This window comes from Rhinoraja longicauda, chromosome 1 (assembly GCF_053455715.1).
Source record: "Rhinoraja longicauda isolate Sanriku21f chromosome 1, sRhiLon1.1, whole genome shotgun sequence".
Classification (NCBI taxonomy): domain Eukaryota; kingdom Metazoa; phylum Chordata; class Chondrichthyes; order Rajiformes; family Arhynchobatidae; genus Rhinoraja; species Rhinoraja longicauda.
The window spans coordinates 117,232,066-117,244,310 of NC_135953.1; the positions used below are offsets into that span (position 1 = coordinate 117,232,066).

General features: G+C 41.0%; 1 protein-coding gene across 4 annotated transcripts in view; it reads left to right on the forward strand.

Moving 5' to 3' along the window:
- Positions 1-12,245, forward strand: part of mfsd8 (major facilitator superfamily domain containing 8) — a 48,532-nt gene that overhangs the window by 23,734 nt on the left and 12,553 nt on the right. For 3 of the 4 annotated variants that reach the window (XM_078405305.1, XM_078405285.1, XM_078405295.1), the window contains exons 7-11: positions 89-144; positions 237-345; positions 3,919-4,053; positions 4,155-4,258; positions 10,902-11,167. In XM_078405305.1, the coding sequence (XP_078261431.1) occupies positions 89-144; positions 237-345; positions 3,919-4,053; positions 4,155-4,258; positions 10,902-11,167 (670 nt within the window). Of the gene's footprint in view, positions 1-88; positions 145-236; positions 346-3,918; positions 4,058-4,154; positions 4,259-10,901; positions 11,168-12,245 lie in introns of those variants that run through there. The other variant, XM_078405314.1, reaches the window with a different exon arrangement.

Below are 12,245 nucleotides of genomic sequence, written 5' to 3' on the forward strand. Positions count from 1 at the left end.
TGTTTCTGGATTCGTCAGTGTGATTGATTGAAGAGCCCTTTATATTTTATCGCAAATTTTAACATTGAATGTGTATTTTCTACCACAGGGAACACTGTGTTACTGATTTGGAAAGGGCAAAAAGTATAAATGTTGACGTCGAAGGTAACTCATTCACATTTCCCTGAGACTTGTACAGAATGAGTTATTTAGTGGATAGATGTTGTCCTAATGGAATGATTCTTTCCATTTTGCAGGAAATTCAGAGTTGCTTGAAAATTCTGATGGGGATATTGATCTGGTCGCCGTCGTAACGTGCAACATCCTGTTTTTCATAATTTTTTTTATATTTGCCATTTTTGAAACGTAAATATCTTCTTAATTTACGAAGCTGTTTTTTCTGCACAGTGCTTGCTTGCCAAACTGATTGTTGATATCCCATGATTCACTTAATAATTCATAGATCTGGTGCCAAATTAGCTACTCGCAGGTCTCAATCTTAAAACTGCCAAATTTTGACAGTGATGTTAAACAAATTGTAATCCTCAAATTGATTGTATTTACTGTATGTCCATAACTAAATTATCCTTTTTGTATAAAATAATCTTAAGGGTTAGAATTTAAATGGTGTGATCCCATAGTAGTGGCAATGTTTCTGAAACTCTACATTTTGGAATCGCAATGAAAAGTTTCACCAGTGTTCCAAAATATAATCATCATCATCATCATCATCATATATATATATATACAGCCGGAAACAGGCCTTTTCGGCCCTCCAAGTCCGTGCCGCCCAGCGATCCCCGTACATTAACACTATCCTACACCCACTAGGGACAATTTTTACATTAACCCAGCCAATTAACCTACATACCTGTACGTCTTTGGAGTGTGGGAGGAAACCGAAGATCTCGGAGAAAACCCACGCAGATCACGGGGAGAACGCACAAATTCCTTACAGTGCAGCACCCGTAGTCAGGATCGAACCTGAGTCTCCGGCGCTGCATTCGCTGTAAAGCAGCAACTCTACCGCTGGTAGAGTTATTAAAGGGTGTAATTAAAGTGGCAAAATATTCTCAATAATTTTAAGAATGTGGGAAACAGGAGCAGTCGGCGTATATCAGTGGAATTTCAACTTTTTAAATCTAGGCAAAAAAATATTAGCAGTTTTACAGTGCTGGACGAGATTTGGTTAATGGTACTTCAGAAGAATTGGAGAAAACTATTTTACAGATCCTTGTATTGAATAATATAAATTGTTTGACAAATAATCTACTCTTACAAGCTCAAGAGCTCCTGTGGAGTTCCTCCATACCCTGTGGATTTCACACATTGACAGAAATGGCAGATACCAGAATAGTTAGGACTTCATGCAATGTGCCTAGACTGGAATTGAAAAACAATTCTGCGCTGGCACCGCTGCTTGTTTCCCCTCATTATAGGGCAGTTAGTTTTGGTTTTTGAAACAGCCTTTTCAAAACTTTTAGGCTTAAGGATTACTATTTCCAGCAACACCCCCGGTAGAAGCATTAAGAGCCATTATAGTTTACTCTTGTTGACTATTTAATTGTGTCCTTAGTAGTTGAGCATTAGGACAGCACCCTCTCCTTCGGATGTTGTTCTGATCACTTTAACTGGCTCACAGGCCAGGAGAGGCCTATTCCCAGTGTTATTGGAAACAGCTAGATCCAATTCGCAGATACTGGTTGGCCACTTGAATCTTGTCAGCCTTATCCCGATAAAACCCAGACATTCTGCCCACACTGTTGATCCTTGTCATAACCAACCTCTTGAAGCACTTCATCGCCATGGACATTAGTGCCACCGGTTGGTAGCCATTGAGGATGTCACCTTCCTCTTGGACACTGGTATTATGAATGTCCTTTTTAAAGCAGGTGGGGCCTTGGACCTTACTAGTGAGAGGTTGAAGATGTTCACAAAAATTCTAGCCAGTTGCCCGAATACATTTTAAGAACACAGCCAGGTACACAATCGGGGCCAGATGCTTTCTGAGGGTTCACTCTCATGAAGGATCTTCTGACATTGGTCTCAGTGACTGAGAATATAGTGTTATTGGGGGAAAAATAACATTGTGATCAAATGGCCCAATTTTATGAAAATCACTTGAACTGCAATTAATATTTAACTTAAGACAGACGGGGTTCTCTGTGTACTAGTGGTTAATGGAACCATAGAAATTTACAACAAGAAGGACATTTGGCACATTGTGTCTGTGCTGTTTGTAAAAGAGCTCTCAAGTTTAATCCAGCTTCCCACACTTGTTCTCTGGATGATGGCTTCTGTTTTACCATCCTTTTAGGCAGTGAATTTTCTGTCCCATTAACCTACAATATAAAAACAGTATAAAGCCCGGAGCAGCACAGTGGCACAGCAGTAGAGTTGTTGTCTTCCAGCACCAGAGACCTGGATTTGATCCTGACTATGGGTACTGTCTGCATGGAGTTTGTACATTCCCCGTGTAGATTTTCTCTGGGTGTTCTGGTTTCTTCCCACACTCCAAAGACGTCAGGTTGGTAGATTAATTGGCTTCGGTAAATTATAAAAAAATTATCCCTGGTTTGTAGGATAATGTGTTAGTGTATGGGGTGATTGCTGCTGGGCACGGACTCGGTGGGCCGAAGGGCCTGTTTCCACGCTATATCTTTAAGTCTAAATAGATAGTTCCTCATCTTCACTCTAGTCCTTCCACTAATTCCTTTAAGTCTCCTGGTTTTAATCCCTGTGCTAAAGAAAATAGAAAAAATAAACAAAATATTTACTCATAGCTAAAAATTTCCAGTCCTGGCAATTTCATCTAAAATGCCCTGTGCCTTTTCTCTAATGCAATCCCATAATGTTGTGACTAGAACTGTCCACTGTATTCAAGCCATAGTCTAAGTAGTACTTTATCCTGAAAATTCTTCCTGCTTTTTTTATTTTATGTCTTGGGTAATTGTGTTATTTTAAACCATTCTAATAAGCTCTAATAAGCTTTAAAGATTGCTGATCATGCATTCCAAGATCCCTATGTTCCTTCACAGTTCTAGTATTCTTCCAGTTATTATCAATTATCTCACCATATTTGAACTATACAAATACATTACATTCTTCTCTGTATTAAATTCCATTAGTTACTTGCAAATCCAACTGACTGGGCCATTTATAATTTTCCCTTCAAAGTTGACCATGAAACCATTTTTCACATCAACCGCAATATTCATTACCCTTTCTATTTGGACCTAATTCAGACAGATCAGTTGTGAAAGTAAAATCAAGGAAGCAGAATTACCCCCAACCTAAAATATCCATTAAGAATTTTACACACATAATTAGCCTCTACAGATAGCTTACCTGGTCGAGAATAAACCCCACACATTTGTAAGGCACACTCTTGCACTATTTATTTAGAAAACATTTTTTTTTTAAATCATTATCTGGCTGATTTTTTAAAGCCCTTCTCTGCTTTGTGGTTTGCCTTTTAATTTTACACTTGCATGTTCATTATTCTTCCAGGCACAACAATGTGTCTAATGTAAACTTTTTTATTATTGCTATATCTTACCCTTTAGGCATCTTGATATCCAGGGAGTTCTAGTTGAATGTTATTTGTAACACAGTTTCAGGCAATCTTTAAATCTAAGTGATAACAGAACAAAATAATTTTAGTTTGCTGCATTAGTTGATAAAGGCAGTGCATTACTTTGGCATAAAGGGCATGAGATGCTTAAGTTCAGTTCTCAGCGTGTTGTTTGTTTAGTCAGGTGAATATGGTATCAAGCCATGATAACTGCAACAACTGAAGTAAATTTATTCAACATTCTAGCAACTTAATGTATAATTAAAAACATCTTTATTTGATAGGATGTTGTTTGCATATTATACATGTTTGAATGTTATTGTAGTGCAACAGTTTGAAGCTAAAGCATAAAAATGTCTTTGCAGGATAGCCACTCCATTAACCATGGACATGTATGCATGGACTGGTAATCAGGCTGTCCTCTACAATGGGCTGCTCATGGTGGGTGCTGGAGTAGAATCCATTGCAGTTTTTATGGCAATAAAATTTCTTTCAAAAAGGTAAAAATACAAGATATAAATTTTGTAACAGTATTTGAGCTTGCTTTTGCATGTAGACTTATTACAAACATCTATTTGGTTTGTTTTTAAAAAAAAAACAGAATTGAAGATCGGCAATTGCTTCTTGGAGGATTCGTTCTCATTTTTGTTGGCTTCTTTATTCTGCTACCGTGGGGAAACCAGTATCCTCAAATCCAATGGGCAGGTAAGTCTGGTTAGTCTCCGTCTGATGGTGCCTTCATTTTGATGTTTGTGCTGACCTAAAAGCAAATACACCCAATCTCAGAAATGTTGAATAAGAAAATATTGGAAGTTTTTGGGTAATGCAACATCACTTTTTATTGTTGCTCTTTGTTTTTAATTATGCATACATTTTTATAAAAAAGGAATTAATCTGGAATCAGCAGGCAGATTTCCTTATGTAACCTCTGAGGAATTCAGAGTTTGGATTCTGTTGCTGGACACATGTAGAGATCTTGTGAAGTCTAGTGTTAGAGGGCAGCTGAGAAATTGCCAGTGGAGTTTGGCTGGCAGACTCAAGCCTCTTGTGTTTGCCTGCAGGCTCCAAACCACCTGACACATGCCATGGATAAGTGTTGAGAGCAACATACAATCGCCTGGAGGAACTCAGCTGGTTGAGAAGCATCTCGGGGAAGGGAAGGGGGGGGAGCAGTGTGCGTAAAGGAACAGTCGATGTTTCGGGTCAAAACCTTACATTAGGACTGAGAGTGGAGAAGGAAGATGGCCAGTATAAAGAGGGAGTGGTGAGACAGTGGCCGGTAGGTGATTGGTGCACTTAAGAAGGGGGTGAAGGATAGTAGGCAGATGCAGGGAAGATGAAAGTAGAGACAGCTAAGAGGGTGATATGCAAGAATATAAAGTACTGAATCGGATAATTTAGGAAGATGATAATGGGAACCATTAGGAGAGAGGTGAAGACAGGTGGAACCAGAACCAGATGACAATCGGGAGGAAGAGAATCCGGTGGGGAAAATATTTGGTTAAGGTGGATTTAATTAGGATTGGGGGGTGATGGAGTTGTTTGGATGATGGGGGAGGGTGGTTATGCGAAAAGGGCTAAAAATTGAAGGATTGGAAGGTGGAGAGGGACATAAACATAGGAGGGGAGGGTTACTTGAAATATTTAAATTCAGTGTTCTTATCATTGAGCTATAGACTATCCAGGTGGAATATGGAGGTGTTGTTCCTCTTTGTCCCCTCCCACTCCCAGTTCCATCCACTTACTGCCCAAATATTTTACTTACTGGATTCCCCCCCCCCCCCCCCCCCCCCAATCTAGTTCTGGTCTATGATATGATACGATAGAACTTTATTCATCCCCGGAGGGAAATTGGTCTGCCGACAGTCACAACACACAAGGTACACAACTTGAAATTAAAAGTGAAACAAAAAGAAAAAGACAAGCGAGTGTTGGTTGGCTGCCATGCGCATAGCGCCTTCACCGGAACAAATGAACAAACAAACACAGACATCCCCTGGGCCGAGGATTCAAAACTCGAGTACCCCTTGTCTTGAAATGTGAGGGACTAGAGATCTGTCCCTCGCCTTTCTTCTAATGGTCCCCATCATTGCCTTCCTTACTTTTCAGATTCCAGAACTGGTAACCTTTGTGTTCCCACATTATCCTCCCTCCTCCCTACCTGGCTCTGGCTCCGTCTGACTTTTTGTTGTCTGCATCCATTTGCCTCTGTCTCCCAACTCTGCCTCTGCCCCTCCTCCACCTGGCTCCTTCTGCCTGTCATCCTTCTCCCCTCCTCGGTCTACCAATTACCCATTGGTCCCTTTCTCACCACTCCCCCTCTCCTCTTTATACTGGCTGTCTCCCCTCTCCACTCTCAATCTTGGTGCAGGATTTCAACCCAAATTATTGACAGTCTTTCCCTTCCACAGATGCTGCTCGACCCATTGAGTTCCTCTAGCAGATTGTTGTTCCAGATTCTAGCACCTGTAATCTCTTGTGTCTCCATAAATATTGAAAGGTAGCTATGAAATTGCTGTTATGAAAAAGACTTTGAAGGAGCTCTGGATGGAACATTTATTTGGCACTTATAGCTAAAAATAGTTGCAAATGTTTCAGCTTGTCTTTTGCACTTGACAGTGGAGATTTTCATTGAATCTTCAGCAGCCAGTAGTATTGCCTACCATCGTTCACAACTGTATGGGTGAATTTTGTTGACTTTGCACTGCTCAAGTCAACAGAACAGTAATTTAGATGCAGATGAACAGTATGAATAATGCAGATAATTGAATTCAATCCTACAGTGAGTGCTGTGGCATTTAAATTTAGTTCATCATCAGGATTGGAAAAAAAACAACGGTCTTGGTAAAGATGAATCTTCTGGATGTTGCTAAAACCCATATGGTTCACCAGTGACCTTCAGAAAAGAAAACCGGCCATCTTTACACAGTCTGGTCTGTCGGTGACTCAAGTTCCACAGCAATGTCCTTGATTCGTCGCTGAGTAACTGTCTGGGCCACTTTATTGAGAGAGAACAAAGATATATCTGCACTAATCATGCCTCATCAGCCTCAGCACTGATGGTGCTAACAGACATGGCAGCGTTGACCCCAGGACAGTGAACCTTGCAAAGTCACAATATAATTATAGTTTGGTGTCTAAACAGTCTAGTTAAGCAACAGTAATGCTTACAGGTTCGCACCTTACACAGATACCTACCCCAGGATGAAGTCTTCAATGTTAACATCAAGAACTATCCACTGCCACTAACCAATCAGGCCAAATCCTGAAGGATATAGTCACTGGACAATCTATCTTGGGTAGTGTGTGATACACCTTGTCCTCACCAATCTGTGTTATAGATAATTTGTTCATAACATTTACCTTGTACCTTGGCTTATCCCTCAGTCATTACTATCAAGCCAAGAGATCTCTGGTTCAATGAGGAGTGCCTAAGGGCACACTTGGAGCAGCACAGGCAGACCTGAAATAGGCTGCCAATTTAGTGAAGCTGCAATACAGGACTACATGCATGCCAACAGCAAAATTAACATGACATTTATAGAGCTAAGTCATTCCACAACCAATAATGCAATGAAACTACGTATGCTCTCCTGCCACATGTAAACATAGCACAAAAAGTAAGGAAATTTGTGTTTGGTAGATTATTTATTTGTTGTAACATTGCTTCTTGGCAATAAATCTTATACCGTTGGAAAGCCTGTTTATTTCCCTTTTAAATGGTGCCACATTTGTAAGGAACATGCATTTGTGGGATGAGCAGCAGAGCTGAGTATGTGGGTTGCGCCCATGAAAAATCTGCCAAATCTTCTCTGCCAATGCCAAACAGCTTATTCTGCCATTGACTCTTGTTCGGTGTTGTTTGGTGGATTGGATGATTGAAGTCTGAAGAAACAAGACATATTGGCAATTTAACAATTTATTCATTTAATAAACAGGAGCCTCAGTAGCGTGTGGAAGAACCATACACAGCCACAACAGCCTGGCACCTCCTCCTCATGCTGGTCACCAGCCTGGTCACACACTGTTGTGGGATGGCATCCCATTCTTCAACCAACATTTGTCGCAAGTCAGCCAACGTGGTTGTGTTGGTCACTCTTGCACGAACAGCACGCCCAAGCTGATCCCACGAGTGTTCAATGGGGTTGATGTCAGGACTGCTGGCAGGCCATTCCATCCTCTCCACTCCCAAATTCTGGAGGTAGTCTCTGAGAAACCCTGCTCTGTGGGGGCGAGCATTGTCATCTTGGAGGATAGAGTTCAGTCCCAGACTGTGGAGATATGGGATTGCCACTGGTTGCAGAATCTCATCTCGATATCTCTCTGCATTGAGATTGCCTCCAATGATGACAAGCCTCGTTTTTCCAGTGAGGGAGATGCCGCCCCACACCATCACACTGCCTCCACCAAAAGATGTTACTCTATCGGTGCAGCAATCAGCATAGCGTTCTCCGCGTCTTCTCCACACTTTGACCCTATGATCCAACTGCCGTAGGCAGAATCTGGACTCATCGCTGAACATAACGTTCCTCCACATGTTCAGGTTCCAGTGCACGTGTTGCCGACACCAGCACAAACGGGCCTGACGGTGAAGGGCAGTCACGGCAGGCCTCCTGGCAGCCCTATGAGACCGGAGATCGGCTGCGTGCAGTCTGTTCCGAATTGTCTGGGCAGAGAGCCGTCGGCCATATCGTCCTGCAAACCTTGACTGCAAATCTGTAGAAGACAGCCTACGGTTCCTAAGTGCTGACAGGGTGAGGAAACGGTCTTCTTCGGGTGTCGTCTTCTTGGAACGCCCACTTCGCGGCCTGTCTCTGACATCCCCCGTTATATGGAACTTGGCCTTCACTTTGGAGATGGTACTAGGGCTCACTCCAAATAATGCCGCAACTTGGTTTTGCGGAACACCAGCTTGAAGTTGCCCTATCGTACGGGCCCTATCCAGATCAGTCAAACGTGGCATGCCGATTCTTGGAGCAGACACCTACTGACCACTGTAGCAGGGCCCATGCTCACAGATGCTGCCAATCAGGTGCCAATCAGGCACCTGATTGTCAGCACCTGGTGGTACCAGAAGCTCAAAACAAGAGTCAATAGCAACAGCAGAATAAGCTGTTTGGAATTGGCAGAGAAGATTTGGCAAATTTTTCATGGGTGCAACCCATATACTCAGCTCTGCTGCTCATCCCACAAATGCATGTTCCTTACAAATGTGGCACCATTTAAAAGGGGAATAAACAGGCTTTCCAACGGTATAAGATTTATTGCCAAGAAGCATTGTTACAACAAAGAAATAATCTACCAAACACAAATTTCCTTACTTTTTGTGCTATGTTATATGTGAATGGTAGTGGACCGTTTAAACAGCTACTAGTGGAAGATGGTCCAAGAAAAACTCATCCTCAATGATGGCAGGATCTAGCACATGAAACCGTACCATACCGCGCCACAATTGCCCAGAAGTATTGAGTGGATCATCCACCTCAGATTTCTCTTAAAATCCTAACCATCACCAAAGCCAGCCTTCGATCAATTCTATTCAATTCGTATGATATTAAGAAAAGGTTGAGAATACTAGATACAGCAAATGGTCTAGGAAAAGACAGGTTTTGGCAACTTCAGTTCCAATACTATTACAGTGGCATGTATCTGAAGATGTTAAAATTGCACAGGAGTGTTCCGCTTACTAAAAGCAAGACAAATATACCCAATTCCTGTCAACCTATGCTAATCATCAACAAAATGATGATTGTGAGATGGTGCAGTCAACATTGCTCTCAAACAGCACTTAGTTTATTTGCAGTACTCAATATGGATTTTACTAGGATCACTGGGTTCCAAACCTTATCACAGCCTTGGTCCAAACTTGAACCAAAGCGTTGAATTCCAGAGGTGATATTAATGTGAAAGAAAAACTGAACACGTTAGAAAAATACTGAGTTTTATCAGCATTTTCTGTTTTTTTTTTTCCCTTTTTCCAGCATCTGCTGTGCTTTATTAATTACAGTAATATGGGAGTCCCTGCTCTGGACATCAAGGTAGCATTTAATCAAGGAGACGTACAATGGAAGTCATTGATCATCAGGAGTCATAGCTTATGCAAACGGAAATGATGGTAGCTGTTGGAGGTTAATCTGGCCAGCCCCTGCACATCACTACTAAATGGGCCCAATTATTTTCAGCAGCTTTATCAATTACCTTCCTTCCACTAGAGAATCAAACATAGATGATTGATGATGATTTCACAACAAATGAAGTAGTCTTTGCTGTAAACAAGACATTGTTTAATATGTGGCAAACATGTGTGCAGACATTGTTTAATATGTGGCAAATAACATTCATCACCCAAAAGTGCGAGCAGTGACCATCCCAAACAAGAGAGAGTCTTTGACATTCAACAACATTATCATTGCCTGACATTAACATCATGGGAATTTCCATTAGGACAATTGGACCAGCCTCTTAAATGCAAGAATTGGCTACAAGAATTGGTCAAAGGGGACTCACTGGAGAACGACGCCTCCTGAGCCTCCAAATCCATGTTACTGTCTCTAAGACTAGAGTGTGATGGAACACACTTGCCTGAATAAATGCAGCTTCAAGAACCATGACACCATCCAGGACAATGCAGCCATTTAATTGGAAGCTTGATTTGATCTGTATCTATCCAACTAATGTCGCATATGGTCAATGCACCATTGGATTGACCTCTACCTTTGCTGTCATGGACAACTGCATCTCATTTGATAGACTGGTGGGGACTTGGTCAAGAAAGTTTTTTTTCTCCTATCTTAGTCTGCTTACCATTGTCCTTGGGCCCATTGTTGCAGCTATATCCTTAAGGATTCAGTCAACTCATAATATGCAACAGTGCGACCAAACTACTCTTGATGATGTATATCGATGTCCTTCACCTAGAATACATTCTATGTACTGCTAATGTCAGTGATTCTTCCAAGTGGTACTTAACTTGAGAGGCATAATTCTGTTTTATGAGGAAATGGCTAGTAGCAACTGCACTTAAAGCAATTTCTGAATGTAATCACTTAACCAGTTAATAATCCCATTCCATTGCTTGCACATAAAACCATGAGTAGGCCATTTGAAGTAGATATAGATATTGGGGTTCTACAGAAAACGTGATTATCATTTTGAGACCTGGGCTTATTTTCTGTCATTATTTTCAAATAATTGTTTTGTTGTTACAGAAAGAGTACAAAATCACATGGAAGCCCAGGTTAGGAAGCATTTATTTGGATTCATATTTCCTTGAACAGTAAAAGCCAAAGACAGCCAAGTCCATGGATTGAAAATAAATATCCTAATTATATATTTCTTTTATTGGCAGAGCTTAAGAATGGTTCCAACTATAGTTCTGCTGAAAGAAAATATCGTGAATCTTCCATAGCTGCTCAGAATTTCTTATCACAGCCTTCACTCGGTCTCAACGCTATTGCAGTAGGATGTCCTGTGCAGCAAGTATGGTGTCAATATACACCCATTATCCATCTAGCTCAATATATCGGATCTGTTATCTTGATTGGAGTTGGATACCCAATCTGTAGTGTTCTTACCTACACCTTGTATTCAAAGATTTTAGGACCAAAGCCACAGGTAAGTAATGTGTAACTATGTATAATTTTTTTGACAGTTTATGATTTTCAGTTTCCATAACTTCCACAGTTTATCAATTCACTGACAGTTTATAACCAACAATGTATTCTAAATGGCCTAGGCACAAGTGGTTGAGCCACTACCTCACAGCTCCAGTGTCCCGGGTTCAATCCTGTCCTCTGGTATTGTCTATGTGGAATTTGCACATTTTCCCAGTGATAGCGTGGGTTTTCGCCGGTGCTCCAATTTCCTCGCCCATCCCAAAGATGTGCAGGTCAGGAGGTTAATTGGCTGCTGTAAATTGCTTCCTAGAGTGTTAGTGACTGGTCACGCGTAGGGAAGGAGTTGATGGGAATTTGGGAGAATAAAATGGGATATGTGTAAATGGATGCTCAATGGACTGGAGGGCCTGTTTCCCTGCTGTATCTCTTTGTCTATTATATCTTTCTGCAAGTGACATTAATGTAACTGTAAGCCAGTTACTGTAAGAGCTGCTTCTGCAAATGTCAAGTGGATCTAGAAACATAAGGACAGGTTCCCTTACACTTGCTCAGTTTAGTGAGATCGACTTATCTCCATATAACTTAGATCTTCGTTAATCAAATACGTTATCAGGTTAAGATTTAAAATAAACAATTACCCTCTCATTAAATATATTTTGCAGAAGAAAATTCCAAACCTTCTACCACTTCTTTGTTATAAAGTATTCCCTAACTTAATTGTTAAATGTTCTAGCTTACAACCACAGTCCATGACCCCTTAACCATCAAATAAAATTATCTCTACCCATCCTATATTATTATCTTTAATTTTTTTGATTATTAGTCTTTAACTGTTTATATTACAAAGAATAAAATCATAGTTTGTGCAATCTCTTCAACTATTCTTGGAGTCTGGATATCTTTCTGATAAACCTTCTCCAAGACCAATAGACAATAGGTGCAGGAGTAGGTCATTCGGCCCTTCGAGCCAGCACCACCATTCAATGTGATCATGGCTGGTCATTCTCAATCAGTACCCCGTTCCTGACTTCTCCCCATACCTCCTGACTCCGCTATCCTTAAGAGCTCTATCAAGC